At 40.6% G+C, this 16,192-nt stretch overlaps 1 protein-coding gene across 6 annotated transcripts in view; it reads left to right on the top strand.

Annotated features, from left to right (window-relative positions):
• The first annotated feature begins 4,696 nt into the window (after nt 1–4,696).
• The window catches only part of dclk2a (doublecortin-like kinase 2a), a 34,767-nt gene continuing 23,271 nt past the window's right edge, over nt 4,697–16,192 (top strand). For 2 of the 6 annotated variants that reach the window (XR_003298779.1, XM_026359545.1), the window contains exons 1-2: nt 4,697–5,606; nt 10,066–10,403. Coding sequence is in view for 5 of the 6 variants with exons in the window: in XM_026359545.1 (XP_026215330.1) it covers nt 5,201–5,606; nt 10,066–10,403 (744 nt within the window). In the remaining variant the exon portion in view is untranslated. The remainder of the gene's footprint in view (nt 5,607–10,065; nt 10,404–16,192) is intronic. The other 4 variants (XM_026359544.1, XM_026359541.1, XM_026359546.1 and 1 more) reach the window with 2 other exon arrangements.

Genomic DNA, 16,192 nt, shown 5'->3' with positions numbered 1-16,192 from the left:
GGGTTTGCACACCCTGTTAACCTTGGAGCTATCTCATAACAGGTTCTTGTAGGGTCCCTTGTGGCAAACTGGTTCCAGTCTACAACAACAGAGGAAAAAAAAGACTTGCTGGGACCAACCTCTCCAAACAGCTAGGCTGTGTCAGGAGAAGTTGGGAGTGCACTGCTTCGGAGGTTCACAGTTGCATTTATGGACTTGGCAAGTGGTCCGATTGACAAGTTGTTTCCCATGTCCCAGAGAGGGTTAGGTACATGTGCATAGTCTCTGCTGTGGTGGCTGCTGTGAATTGTAGCAAGAATGGTGTCTGCTGTAATCTGTCAACCCACTGGTGGACACCAGCAGAAGGCAGTGTGGGATCTAAAGTTACATCACAGTACGACCTTAAAGAAGAGGGTCAGGCTTATTGTTGGATTTAGAAGCTGTGTGTCTGTCGAATGTGCTTCGTGGACTTTATCAAGAATTTAGCCTGGACCGTAATTTGGTTTGTGATTTTTACAAGTACAATCTCTGAGTGCAGCCAAGGAGTGGAAAGTGTGCAGTTGGGTAACCTCAGGATTATATCTGAGCTTTTTGCCAGTCATGTAGTTCTATTGGCTTCACTGGACCCTAACTGTAAGTGCCCATGAGGCAGTTTGCAGCCGAGTGTGAAAAAGCTGAGGACATAGTCAGCACCCTTCAAGTTTGGAGAGAGTTCCTGCCCCAAATTATGAAGTTCAAGCAGAGTATTTCATAATAATCTATAAGATTAACAAGTGCATTTCTGTAGCATCAGTAGTCATAAGGGGATTATGCTCAAGATACAACCAGTGATCTCCAATATGTAACTGAAGCCACCAGTGTGAGGTTGTTGAGGATGTTACATCATATCTCATTAATCACTTTTTTTACTGAGAACAAAGATCTTTGAGGTGTAAGTTAAAAATATGCACACAGCTGCATTTCACAGTGCAACGGTCATAGTTTAGTATTTGGTGTTCATTGGTGAACACTAGAGGGCACTGGAGTATTTATTTATTTTTCTCTTTTAACATGACTAGATCAGAGAGGTGACTTCATGCTAACTTTAAAACTATTCATGGATTTAAATGCTATTCAGTCTGCTAATTAGTTAGCTGGCGTATTAAAGAGTTAACTGATTACGTTCATTGTCATGTTCATGTTTTGTTTTGATCTTTTTTTTATCTTTAAAAGTCCACAAACTGGAGTTCTCTATTCTCTGTTGCTCCGACTGTGATGCTTGTAGGACGTATTATGACTCAGAAATTAACCGAGGAGCTGTCTTCTCTGACCTCTCTTTAATGGACTCCCTACCTCTCTCTTGACCTTTGACACCAAAGCCACATTTTTATTCTCACAGTAATTTGTGCAAGTGTTGTCCCACCTAGTGTCTGCCATAAACTTAATACACACGGTGGCACCTTTTTATTGAAGACAAAGTGTATTTTTCAAATCTTAGGGTACATTTCATGCAGCTATGACATAGAAGTCAAGTACAGTACTATATTACTGCCTGGTACTGTTGTACCTGTGGCAAGAGTGCTGAGTTGTGGAAGTCTTCAGACCTTGGTTCCTCCAGCTCTCTCTGCTGTCAGTCTGGTCTGTAGCAAGTAGAGCATAGCTCAATCAGAGAGATCAGGTGATTGAATCGGCCAGTCGGGGATGTTCACTATGTCACTGAATAACTGTTATAGGGCCCCATAAAACTTTGCATCTATCCATTAGCAGTAAAATCACCAAACATCACTCACCACTTCCATTGGCAGCAGTACACACCCAAACCATAAGAGAACCACCACTGTGTTGGATGTTTGAATGTAAATAGCATCAAAACAACCATAACAAAAACTGAGGAATGTGCTGTGTGTACATTTTTATAAGTTTACAAATTGTACTTTCACTTCTCTAAGTGAGTGCAATATATTCACAAGCAATGTGATTCTGGCCGGAAACCAGCAAAGCTTTGCAACTGATCACATACTTTGCATTGTTTCCTTAAGAGTGGATTTCACTAAGTGGTTTTCATACAAATGCCTGAGGTGAATTATTCCCTAAATCCCTCATAAACTGCATTATGTTAGCAGCTTAGCAAAAGTACCAGAAGAAACTGTCAGAGGAGGCTTAAGCTTTATCACCAACCTGATTGTTATTTTTATTTTAGAGCAAGGGATTCTTGTCATGGAGGGATTTTCTGCTTTGTCATTCTGAACAGGATTTCCCTCTGCCAGGGGAAGAGTACTCTGCTAAACAACTTCCTGCCTCAAAGGCTGCTCAAACAATACATTCAATACAGCTGGCCTTTGATTTGAGGAATTCCTATGGTGTTTCTGAAAATATCCCAGGGTTTTTACAACTGATTTGAAGAGATTCATTAAATTAATTTAACTCTTTTGGATAAAGGCATTTACAAAATTTGTTTTTACTCATCCAAAACCTAATTTCCAAGTAAATCCTGCTAAATATCCTACACTAACTGGAATATCTTAAATGTTCACTAGCTAATTTAACAGATTTTTTGATAATTATGTGTGGCCATTATTTAATAAAATGTGTTAATATTTTGTGGAGACCTCATAAATGTTGTTTAAGGCCTGTTTACATTGTAAAAACAGGGTAAAATCAATTCAGACATTTAAAAACACAATGAACTCTTCCATTATATGTGACTTCACTTGTACATGTTATGGTAAAAACAGATCTGCCTTTAAAGATGTGATTGTTCTCAATATGTGGCAAAGATAGTTTCTGTTGCACTGGATTCAGAAATGAGGCTGCTGTCATTGAAAAGTGGGTTAACGTAGCCTCGGTCTTCTCATTACCTCTCGCTTTGCCCTGCTTTTTGACAAGCTGCAGTAGCAGAGCATGGCTCAGGTCCGGGCTTTGCCAGGTGATGATGACGCAGGTAAGTAGGAGCCTGGGAGGGAACGCTGATGAGTTCCTACCATGAATCCTCAGGTGGTGATTAAATCCCGGCTCACTATTTGGCAGCTTAGTATTTGCTGCACAGAGATACTGCATTCATGTCTTAAGACATTTTATCATTCTGCCTCATGTCTACTGTTTATTTTGCATGTAGCATGTGTACACAATCTATGAACCACTCAGAGCAGAAACCTATCAAACAGTGCTTTCAGCCTGTCCTGTGTTTTTGCATGAAATGCTTTAAGTTTATAAACCTTGTGTTTATATAAACCAGTGTAAAATGTCTGAAATATCTGTCAGGTTAAGGTGCTGTCTGTAACTGACAGGGAGGGCAAAAGGCTAAACAGAACTGTTTGTGTGTAAATGTGAAATTGTATTGAATTTCAACTGATTGGTTGAGATTTTGTCTCCTCGACCTGTGTTATATGCAGTTATTCTTCGGTGTGCCACAATGCAGATTTGTCTGTTTATGAGTGTAGTTCAACATGGGACATTAACATTTAGGTTCCTCTGGTTGACTCTTTGATTTCAAATGCTCATGTCACACAGCATGCAGCTCATTTTAGTAGTAATGTTTGGGGATGGGTATTTAAGATGACAGCGTTTGTTGACAAGTCAAGTAATATTTTTAAATGCTTTTAAAGATTACTTCACCAGCAATCCAAACTTTAAAGGTTAATATCTGTGACAAACACCAGTTCTCCTGTGAAATACAATGAAATTCACTTGAAGTTAGTCTCTACTGTACCTGTACTTCCCTTATTACTGTGCATTCTTCTTCTAACTAATAACTGTGGTTCAATGAGTTGTCCAACTCTTGCTTTTTGCCCTTATTCACTACAAATTACTAACATTTATTTAGTGTCGTACACTTACACTTGAGTTTAAATAACTAAAAACAGATGTACTTTATATCATAGACTAATTCCAAATGACTGTCTCAGACAACTAAATAATATCCAGTGAAATATACTGCGTGTATTCCAGACATCTGTATTTAATTTGGACTAACTTGCCACTGGTAACTAACCACATGCAACGTAATATTTCTCAGTTCGATTTGACAGTAATATGATTTCTTTAAGCATAGAAATTGGTTCAAAATACCCAACTGTACAGTAATTGCTTTAAAACTTCCATTTTGCATGAATGACTTTGTGCTTCATTTACATTCCCTTTAGTCATTGTTTGGCCCCCACTACACATGGACACACATTACACACATAAGCTTTTTGTTCTACTCCTTCTGTGTCTCTCTTGTTCACTGTTTACTGCACCAGCAAAAAGCGCTCCTTGTGCCGATTAGCTGTACAGTAATTACTCAGAGCTCAGATCACTCCCACCACAGGGTAAAATGTACAGTACTTCACTACTGAGGCACTAAATTAACATGAAATACATCTTGACAGGCAGCAGCAGAAACATTTGATGTCCCTCCTTCTTCGCAGAGAGGTGGACATTAAAGAAATTTTATTTTATTATCTTTTCAACTTACAAACTTTTGTCCCCAGCAGACTTGGCACAATTTAGTGCATTGCTCCCTCCCTCTGGTGCAGTAAAGTCGTTGCATGTGTTGTAATATTTCCACACTGAAGTATAGTTGTACTGTGTTGTTGTGAAAGAAACTTTCTTTAGTGTTTTTACAGTTTAAACCCATTTGATATGAACCAGGAGAAGAGGTTAAGTCCTCATTGTTTTCAGATCCTGAATACATGAGCAGAACAATGAGGAGCATTAGGACCCTGCGGCGGGGAAGTCTCCTCTCCTCTTATCCATTGATTTGACAGTTTGAGCCAGTGACCAGTCACAGTCTGGATCTGACGCGTCCTTCGTGCGGGTTTTGGTGCCGTACGTCAAAGTTTGATACGATTCTTTGGTTGTTTGTTACTGAACCGCTTCAGGTTTTCTGCGATGTCTGCCAAACACAGCTGCTCATTATTTCTCACATTTTCAACCGGATAACCCCGAGGTGGCGTTTGGATTATTGTTCCTGTAGGTAGAACACTTTCATCTGATCAACCAGGACGGGCGTTTTGGCTCCTGAGGACTTGTTTGTCATTTTGGGAGCAGCGCTCCAGCGTTTAGACTTCAAACAAGCAGCCGGCGCAGCTTCAAGTGGTGACTGTGTTTGGAGAGGAAGCGGCGTCTGGAGACGCACACGTGTATCCAATCGTGCGTCCTCCGGCTGCTCGCACCTCGGTCCGTCGGCGCTCTCTGGATAAAAGCTGTGTTCTGTTTGGATTATCATTTAAAAAAAAGGGAAAAGAAGGAAACAGACAACATGTCGCTAAGCAGAAGTATTGAGTTTGAACACTTTGAGGAACGAGAGAAGCCGCACCGGACACCGAGAACCAACTCTGGCTCCGGATGCCAGTCTGGATCCCGAGGCAACGGTCTGGTCCCCAGCCCGGCGCACAGTGCGCACTGTAGTTTCTACCGCACACGCACACTCCAGTCCCTCACCTCTGAGAAAAAAGCTCGGAAAGTGCGGTTTTATCGCAATGGAGACAAATACTTTAAGGGTTTGGTTTATGCCGTTTCTAACGATCGCTTCAGGTCCCTGGATGCTCTGCTCATGGAGCTCACACGGTCCCTGTCAGACAACGTGAACCTTCCTCAGGGAGTCCGGACGTTATTCACACTGGATGGAGGAAAGAAGATCAGCAGCCTGGATGAGTTAGTAGAGGGTAAGAAGATGATGGATCAAACAGCCTCATTGATTGATTATGTTAATGATTGACACGATGCATTGATCCAGACATGCGATTGATTTGATAAAAGCTGCCTTTTACCTACAGTACTGGTTAAATGGTCCGTGCAGATGTTTCCTACAGCTTCAGGCAAGAAGCTTGAAAGGTCACTGGGAAAATGTTTTTACATTTTAAAGTCTGTTTGTTGACGTTGTCTACTTCGTGTTTGTTGTTTTCATTGTCAGACAAATGTTACTTTTAGCTCATATCTCATCTGCACAGACATTTTAAAGTCTTCACATCATAAATGTTGTGACATGTTTGACCCAGTGTCATCCTCAGTGCAGCTTTAGTTCAACACTGGCTTCTACTAATGTGCATCCGTCTGTGCTGGACTCTCTTTTTTCACCCTCTCTCTTGTTCTTTAATATCTAGGAGCTCAGTATGTGTGTGAATGTGGTCTGGGTACATTTAGGTGCAGTTCTACCTGGAACTAGATGTTTAATGACTGTTTGTTCTTGTTGGGTACACTGGTTCTTAAAACCTTTTAGAATAATTACACCCTTGAGCATAAAAAGTGAAAGTTTCCACCTCTATCTATTATCTATTTGTTTTGTGTTGGTGAATTAATGGATTTGAACACTGGGAATGTGATTTCAATTGGCAAACTAAAAGCAAAAAGGTGCAAAGTATATCTCTCACAGCTATTGGATCAATTTAGTAATTTTGTTGAGGTGGAAACAATCTATAACACAATGGTTTTAAACTGCTGTAACAAGCGTATTTGCTCACTGCAGACACAAATGGAACAGAGTCTGTGACCCCTTTGAGTTCCTGCTGTACTGTTCACCCTGCTGGGGACAGTGACCTTGCAGTAATAAGTTAATCTTCATGTTCAGCCCCAGAGTGTGTCTGTCTGCGTATGCAGTGACCTGCCTGCAATCCTCTTTTACTGTGAGGGGTGAACACTTGCCCACATACACAGACCTTTTCATTGAATTCATTATTGCATATTCGTCTATTTTCATACTTTAGTTTCTGTGCTACACTCATTTCCTGGGCCCCATCCCCTGAGAGGCTGTGGAGGATTTAGGCCAGTGCCTGATCTGAATTCTGTAGCATCACTATGTTGTACTCAACTGAACAGAAGTTGCTTTGGTGCATTGTCCCTGTCACCTCCCTAAGTAGTCCAGAGTGATACTTCAACATCTGACAAAAAAATCACATAAAAATCCATTTTAGCCCTTGCTTTTCATGGCAACACGTTGTTTTTGTGGTTTTAAAACTGTTCTCATACAGTGCAGCCTGTGGATCACCCTGAGTAACCAGGACATTGTTTCCCCAAAAGGCGCATTCACGGGTTTTTCAAACGAAAGCACTCAAATAATACTCCTCTCATTCAGGTTTCAGCTGATATGTGAAATCCTTGGACGTCATTTGTGTGATTACTTTCAATGATGGATAAGTGGGAGATGTTATTTGTGATTTGACAGACCCTTTAAGAGAGGATCTTTAGTTGTATTAAAAATACTGCATTGTCCTGGGTCAATCATAAGCATGCATGTAGGGTTTAGTATGCGCCCGAGCCTCTCAGACACAAGACTGGCTGCAGGTGGGCCGAGCACCAGTGTCTTGTCTTTGTTTACTCACCCATCTAATAGACGGAGAGTGGGAACATTACTGCACAGCTCAGCAGTGTGCCTCCATTGATTGAGGCCTGCTGGGGTTCTTTTGTGTAGAAACCCAATCAAGCACCACTCACATGCGTCCCCCTATGGGTGGATGGGATTACTGAGCCATCCAGTCAACTTGAACTGCTGTGCTTGTGGAAAACAACACAGAGAGGATGCAGATACTACACTGGGTTTGGCAGGAGTTTTGTCGTTTACTGTGTGGATATGTGAGGGTACATTACACGCTGACGGAGGAGTTGTGGTTCGGTCTGTAACAAATTTGCAAACAAAAGCTTTATTGGTAACAAAATGGTGAAATTAAACCACAAGTTGAGTCATTAGTCATTCCAGCCTTAGAAATATTGATTAGTATCTATCAGAGAGCACATTCCTACTAAATTAAGAAACTAATTTGTCTGATTTAGTGTTTATACAGTTCATTAAGGAGAGAATATTGATTCGTCAGGAAGTAAACTGCAGCCATTTAGAGCAATACTAGTTAAAACTTTATATTACTGTATTAATCTAATGTACTGTCCAAGATCAATGACAATACAATGTAATGCCACGGCTTGATGTACACCTGAAACCAATGTTTCAATTTATTTTTCATAATCTTTATGGCATTAGTGTTTTATTTATTTTAAGCGAATTGATTTCTTATCGCCTTAGGATTTTCATTTTTAGCTCATGTAAATTTCAGTTTATTAATCAGGGATAATTTAACAGCTTTAGGAGCCGCTCACGAATATTTTTACTTGTCTGTTCAGTAGGGGGTCACTGAGTATGGCTCCAGGCTAAAAACTGAGCTGCATATATGCTTGATGGATAGATGAGGGCATGGTCCTCTGCTTCTTGGTTGTACTAGACCTATATATATTCTAATGGCTCTGTGATCACTAGAAATATAGGTTACAGTTGGTTTATTGGTTGCAAGAACATAGATTGATTTGACATATTTGGTACAAATGTGGGTTTGCAGCCGATTAGGATGGACAGACATACCATGTCTATCCAGAGCCAGCAGTGTGCTACTGTAGATATACTGGTCCACTGCCTTTTACCACAGTGGGGAATATTAAGCAGCAATATTGGAGACCACAGTTGTTGAGAATATACTTTGAATAAAATTCATGATAAGTCTAACCTTCATGTAATATTAATATTGTTTTACGACACAGCCGGGCTTTTGTATGTGTGGCAGCTGGGTGACCTCCGCAGTTAAAGCAGCTGGACTGGTTTGACAGCTCTGTTAAGGTCGGTCTCATCTGTCGTCCACATGAGGACGGCAGGTGGCTGAGGCACTCCTCGCATCATAGAAATGTTGCACCTGAGATCCCCGTTCTCCAGGGAATAATGCTGTCGCCAGTTACCATCTGAGGGCATCTCAATATTTCTTCATGAATGACAGCTCCAGTTATGTATCCCCTCAGCTGTGTTCTAGTCTTTTAATTAGCCTTTGGCTAATTGAAGGCTTAATAAATCCAGGTATCATGGGAGGCACCGTCTCATGTGGCCTTTTTATACTGACCTTGAGTCTCTATCATCACATAGCATCCCTGAGTTTGATTATGGGATTGATTTCAGTAAAATTGATCAAAAGTTAGTGAACATTGGGCCACGATCGGCAAGCTCTTCTTTACATTGTAAACTAGTGCATAGTAAAGGATTATACTGACATGACCTCACATGGTGCTGTTAGGTCTGTCTGCTCCTGGGCTAACCTCACTGCTAACATAGCAGACCCAGCAACTGTGAGGGTGGCACAGGAATATATAGGAATAAGCAAATGTTGTGGTAAATACCCTGCTCCCCATGATGTTCTTTACTCAGCGAAGGTTTGTGGGAAATGAAATACTTCTGTGATGAATCTAACATGAAGAGAAAGTTAGTTTCCCACTCAAGAGTATTGAGGAGCTGCAGTTTCTCACTCAGCCTTCAGAACAATCACCAGACATTGTTGCTGTGGTTTTTATTTACAGGCCAAGCCCGTGTACTTGTCACATGACTTCATTCTTGCGGGGAGCATTTGCGTATTAACAATTTGAATGGAATGCTGGCAGATAAAACAAAATGCTTTGCTTTGGAGGAAGGCCAGTGTAGCAGCTCAGCAGCTGAAAGGGAGAGAGGACCGTGTTACACTCGCCCGGCCTCTTAATGTGACTTTTTGCTTCAACTGAGGAATGTTAACCCTCTGTTGTTCACAGACTCGCCAGGTTTAAGCAGTATTTTATGGTGCATAACAGACATGGGTTCTGAAGGATGGAGCATGAGCAATGTGTTGGTGAGAGGTGAAATAATAACCCATGGACCGCACTGTTTTTATGAGTTTGATTTCCTTGCAAAGAAAGAACAGTCATGAAGAGTGTTGAAGCGGTCTGCAGAGTGAAGCCCAAGATAGTGGGTGTGTAACAGACAAACATATGTACTCCTGCATACAAGTGGGAGGTTTGTGAATCCTGAAAGAGAGCAGGAACAAAGAGGCTGCTATCTTAGACATGGCAGGAAAGAGTGAAGACGATCTCAGTACTTGGGTCACAATGAACATAGGTCAAGAGCAAAGCAAATGGTACAAGAAAACATTCTTCACAGAACATCAAGGTTCCTCTCACAGTGCTATTAACTCTTTGCTGTTTACATGTTTTTAAAGAAGCAAAAATGTGCAGCATTAGTGACATTTATGCAGAAGAAGTTACAACTTAAGTTAACACTTAGTTAACACAGTTTTACAGTGTCTTAGATAAGAATAATGATACCAACTACCAACTTATTTGTTCTTCCAGGTGAGAGTTATGTATGTGCCTCCAGTGAACCCTTCCGACGCGTGGACTACACCAAGAATATCAACCCCAACTGGTCAGTCGGCAGCAAGACGGGCACGTCGCGCTCCCTCTCCTCTCTCATCCCGCTGAAGAGTGAGCTCCAGCGCGAGTCCAAGGACTTCATCAAACCGAAGCTTGTCACAGTCATCCGCAGCGGCGTCAAGCCTCGCAAAGCGGTGCGGATACTGCTCAATAAGAAGACGGCACACTCCTTTGAGCAGGTGCTAACTGACATCACAGATGCTATCAAGCTGGACTCCGGAGCTGTGAGGAGGCTGTACACCTTGGAGGGCAAACAGGTGAGTCTGTAGATAATAAGTAGTTTGGTAATAACACTGAATGATGTAACTTGACAGTTGGAGGGAGTTAGCTATAGTATTTTTAGTGAGACATGATTGGATGATACGAAAACCAGATGGAACTAAAGGGCTGAGCTTTTTAGCCAAATGCTTTATCTCCCAAAACTGCTGTGATTTATTGGTTTCAGCTGTGTCAGCAGTCGAGGTAATTACACCCCATTTAATCATCCATACATAATTACACGCCACAATTATTTCAACAAGGCACTAATGAATACACTTTAGAGTTCAGGCCTTTTGCCATACCCATCAGTATAGTTTCCTCCTACCTCATCCAACCTTGTTAAGACACGTGAGACGTGTTTTTGCTATATTCTTGTCCATCTGGCACTCTTAACCTATTATTATGTTTCGGAGAAGAGCCCAGATTGAACACATGGTACCCGTCATCAGAAACATGACTATTGCTTTATCTGGGAGAAGCCTCACATAAGGATTATTATGGATTATATAGTTTTAGCACATCTCACAGTATTATTTAGCTTCAAATGACAAGCAAGGTAATTTGAAGTAACAATGTCTGAGTGCAAAGGATGAAAATACACATTAGAAAATTATAAATAAGCTTAAGTAAAGCAATATTGCATCCATATTTTAGACAGCTGGCCACATATTACCTGAAAAGGTGCCTGTATTTAGTTAATAAAACTCCTAGATTTTCCTGTTTACTGCCAATGCAGCAGATATGAAAATGCATAGACATTTCAAATAGCCAAAATGGAGAACCCTTGGTGCCCCATATGTTTATTGATGAAGAACAGGTGTTTGAGTTTTATGAAGACAAAATAGAAACTACTGTGCCTGAATGCCAATTATTTGATGTTCATAAAATCAACGTTTTAGAAAGTAGACTCTTGATTAATAGTTTGTTTCACTGACAGAGAGCTGTTGTTGATTAGTGACAAAATAATCTAAATTGTTAAATTCCTGAAAAGTTGAAACTGAAAATCAAAGTCTGACAACCAAAGCAGCTGATGTTTGTTTCCTGTGAGTCAACAAGACTCGTTCTGGGCCGGACACTCCAGACAAATGACTCATGAGAACAGCGATCCTTATCACCTCTGACAGAGCCGACACAGCAGCCTTTTCTGTCAGGGCAGCACTGTACACCGTTTCTGATGACTTGACATGATTATATAACAATATCCAGAATACTTTCAGTAATTATTACAGTTGAAAGTTTCTTTTGATGGATGCTTTGAATTTGATGTCTGTCTTGGACGAGTGTAAAAAAAATCGCCCAGCTTGGGAATGTAACTGTGGAGCAGGACGTCCTATAAGTCTGTAGCCAAGTGAAAGCAGTGCACCCTCAGCTCTGTGTGACTCCCGATGTCGCTGTACTGATGAGGAACAGGTTTGCATCTTTGTTTATAGTCAGCACGGTTGAGGCACTGAAGGCATGGCTTTAAACGCTCGAGATGAAATGTTGTCAGAGGTTACAGTGTTCAGAACATGGTCCCAGGCAGGAAATGTCACTGAATAAATAACATCTACCACAGCTGCACATATTGATGCTTCTTGTAAGACTCTTGCTGGGTTTTCCTCTGTGATTACTCGTATCCAGATTCTGTGACAGGGAGCCTTGATGTGTCTCTATTTCTGTCTCTTAGTAGATTCCAAGTAGCTCAGCCATGCAGACCAGCTGTTTGTTGCACTCATTATTGCCATGATATGGGGCACGTTCAGACGTTAACTTCTTTCATAATAGTCGATAAAGTGAGACGGATCATATTTCTTCTTTTTGTAAATCAAACGGCAACAGTTGGCGGAAAGGTGACAGGTTGTTAAATATCAGCTTTTTGAAGTAGTGAAACCGAAGCTGTGAGCTTCAGTGGAGAGTTTTTCAATTGAAGCGTTACACTGGACCTATAATGATGATCACATCACATCAGGAGTAACAGCGGTCATTTACAGTATGTAGCTTCCTTTTGATAGATGGTTCCTTATCTCTGCTGGAGCATAAATCAATGATCAGGGTGGTTCACTGGAGGAATCAGGTTTTTGGCTGCCAGTTACATATCGTATTTTAGATTTTTCATTGTTTTTCATCTTAATTTTTAAAAGAGTTAAGTGTCATTTTAGTTGAGCGAAGCCCTGCTTTAGATTTGCTGTTTGAAGAATTAAAGGGTAAAATAGTACTGGCAAATTTTCCAGTAATCTCCTGAGCTGATAATAGTAGTGTAAAAGTGTTAAACAAAGACTTAACTCAACTTGTCTCGCTCTCTTGGCTCACACCGGACTGTCTCAGACTTTAATTAAGTCTAATTCAGTCATTTAACCCATTAAGCCTGTATCCTGATCCTAAGATCTGGACAATATCCTGTCCATAGTAATGCAACAAGTCAGAGGGTGCGTTCTCTCATGTGCCTTGAAGCCTTTTTTCAATTTACAATGCAAAATAAATTGCTATGTATCACAACATACTTGTAGTAATAATATGTAATATGACTTGGAGAACTGAATGGAAAAGAATTGGCTTCAATAGTTTCACTTTCTCCTGTCCTCTGCCTTCCTCTGCTTGAAGAGGATGTAACACAGTCTCAGACTAAACATGTCTCGATAATCTTGGCAGCTTGGCTTGTTTGGAGACCTCTGTCATGGAGCTTCTCTACCTTGATAAGCCTCTTTTCACATCCTCAGTGATGCCATACTAGTGGCTAGACAAGTTAAAGGCTGGTTCTCACGCTGTCGCTGTCCAGTAAAAATCATGTATCTTCAAGACATCAGCTTTTCAACAGTATATTTTTCACTTCATTCAAACATTTTATGAACCTGTAACCTGCTAATCCTTTAATTTAATAAATAAATTATAACTCACCATACCTAAATAAAAACACAACTTTCACTAGGCAGCAACAGCATCTAGTTATCTCATTAACGTTTATCTTTATACTGTGAACCGATCAGTTTTGAGTGACACATTATACTTATAGAAATTCCTTCACACTGTATCTGAAAATAATCTTATCAATATAGAGTGACGATCAAACAGTTCATACTAGAGACAATATGTGGAATATAATATAATCATCCATCTTTTATTAGATGGAGTAGAATCCATTGTTGGAAAGAGCTTTAATGTCTTAACCCTCTGCAGTTTCTTGTTCATTCAGTGCCATTTTATTAGGTTCCCACTAAACCTAATGCAGTCTAACATTGCAGCTCTGCAGTAATAAAGGTTATAACTCTTGAAACTATTTGTTGATTAATTTGTATTGGTATATTGAAGGCTATTGTTGATCGTGCTGTTGAATTGTATTATATTTTACTACGGGGTGATTCTGATGTTTTGCCTAACACATTTATATCGAGTGTAGACTAATCAATTGGTAACTGACTGCATATTGCAGCAATGTTCGGGGCAAATGCACAGCTTAGGAATGCATTATGTTAAAGGTTTGTCTTATAAATCCCTGTAGGTGTATATCATTAAATCTAGGCTATTAGTAGTTTGGCAGATGTTAACATGATAGCTTAAAAATTGCTCCTTACACTCCATAGAAAGCATAACTTTGGAAAGTAAAGCTCTTCACCCCATCACTCAACCACAAATAACACACAAACACACATGCACTCCAAATGCCTTCCAGCAGCAGGCTGCCATCTGCTCCTCCAAAATCAAATCACAGGTCCCAGCCACCCGGTCTGGCCCCCTCTCACTGTCGCAGACTCACACACACACATGCACAAACAACCAGAGCCCCAAGCCCACCCCCCCTCACTGGGACCCTGGCCACCACAAGATAATTAGACCTATAAGCTTGAAGGGACGGTTAAAGTGCAGCTGTCAGGTGTGTGTGTGTGCGCGCGCATGTTCATGGAAGTGCATGTGTGAGTGAGCGTGTTTGCACAATACACCTCAGTCTACTCTCTCTCTCTCCCCTTGTTTCGAAGCTGCTCCTCAAACTGAATGTTAATTGTAGATCTCGTTTATCAGGGCCAGCAGACTCAGCTGCTACTTTTAAGAGATTCCCTGTTTTACATCTCAAAGCTGACTGGCAGGCGGAAAATAAGATTTCCCTGTTTTTATTGTCTAATCGATGCATTCATTAATTTGGAGAGCAGTTAACTGTCCAGCACTTGCCAAGTTTTTTTTTTTTTTTTAAGTAGAAATCATTCAGCTATAAATTTAAGGGAATTACAGTTACAAAGTGGAGTTCTGAAGTAAAGGTAATATATAATAAACACTATCTGTGTGCAGAATTGATAAAAATCCACTAAGTTTGGTGAAGTACGATTGAGTGATACAGTACAGTAATTTAGTGTCTGTGGCTTTGTACACATTTAAATTCTCTGTTGTGCTACGTGGATAAGGTTATTTTAGTGAAGAGTTAGTACAACATTTTGTCCGAATACTTTGGCAAGGGCCTCTCTCAAAGGCGCAGTGAGAAGCCTACTACAGGAGATCGGAAGGGTAGAAGTTGATTAGCTGGTGCCTGTTCTCCTCTGCTCCTCTCTGCCTATGATTATTTATCCCGCTGTGCAGAGCAGCCCATGTTTTACATTCACTCTTCACTCACATTTTCCGCTGGAGATACTCAGCAACAATAAAGATGCAGCTTTTTCACATCTCTTGTCTCTGACAGCAGCATTAGCAGCATCTGTTATACCTTTCGCTGTCCTAATCATATCCATAGCCAGTGTTTTCCTTTAGCAGTGCAATTTGGGAGAACCAGATCCGGTCCAGGGTTTCTCTGTGTCTTTTACCCAATGTGGCCTTCAGCCCTCAGTGACCCTGAGCCCTCAGTGTGATACTGCTATTAAAACATTAGTAATCGATGTGATACATGGCACTAGGGAGCGATGCCATTTTTCCATGGATACAGAGTCAGTGGTTGTTGTGAGTGAATAACTAACTGTTAGATTTGATCTGACATTCACAGATAACATACTATTTGCAGTTTTGAATGCAAAAACAATCCATTATCCATTAAATGTATTTAAATTGATAAAAAGATATAGTCATGGTGTACATTTCCACCGTGATCAAAGCAAACTACATGTACAAACATTTAGTAGAGTAAGCCTACATAGCACAGTCGTGTTCAGACCCTGTTAATTTTTGCACAGCATGTAGAGATAGACCTCACGGAAGTTAAACACTGTTTTCTCTCTTTCCAAAAATATCTGCCTGCAACAATGTGCATGGAAAATAGATACGAATCCAGAAACATGTTCACAAACCTTTTCACTCAGTGATGTTATCAGAATGGCAGCCAGTCTGCCCATTAACCAGCGGCTGGAAACAGACCTGGACCTTTAGACGGCCCAGTAGTGACGGCTGAAATGTTTCTCTCTAAAATCTTTAAAGGCCTTTTTCAGCACACACAGCACGCTGGAGAATGAGCGAGGAAAAGGGACTCGGCATTGATAATTGGACAGTCGAAACAGAACATTTATTTATTTATATGTAGTTTCCAGCATTATTGGAATGTGCTACTTTATTTCCTCCATATTCAGTTGGAGACATAGTTAGTGTAAAACTATGTGAGCGGTTTTGGTTTGTCAGGCTGTTTCAGTTACATACAGTAAGTTTAATATGTTTTTTTTAAATATCCTCTTCTTCTATGTCCCAGTGTTTATCACTGTCTTGTCTTTCTCAGAGGCAAGTGCATTAGGCCTTCTGCATGCATAACAAATATTGAAGGTCACTGCGGTTCTCAGCACTGCAGTAGTTTATCATGGCCCCAAAAAATTTGATGCCATGCTGTGAATGAGAGCACCTGGCA

Source organism: Anabas testudineus, chromosome 1, assembly GCF_900324465.2.
Source record: "Anabas testudineus chromosome 1, fAnaTes1.2, whole genome shotgun sequence".
In the NCBI taxonomy this organism is placed as follows: domain Eukaryota; kingdom Metazoa; phylum Chordata; class Actinopteri; order Anabantiformes; family Anabantidae; genus Anabas; species Anabas testudineus.
This window is presented reverse-complemented; position numbering and strand designations above follow the sequence as displayed.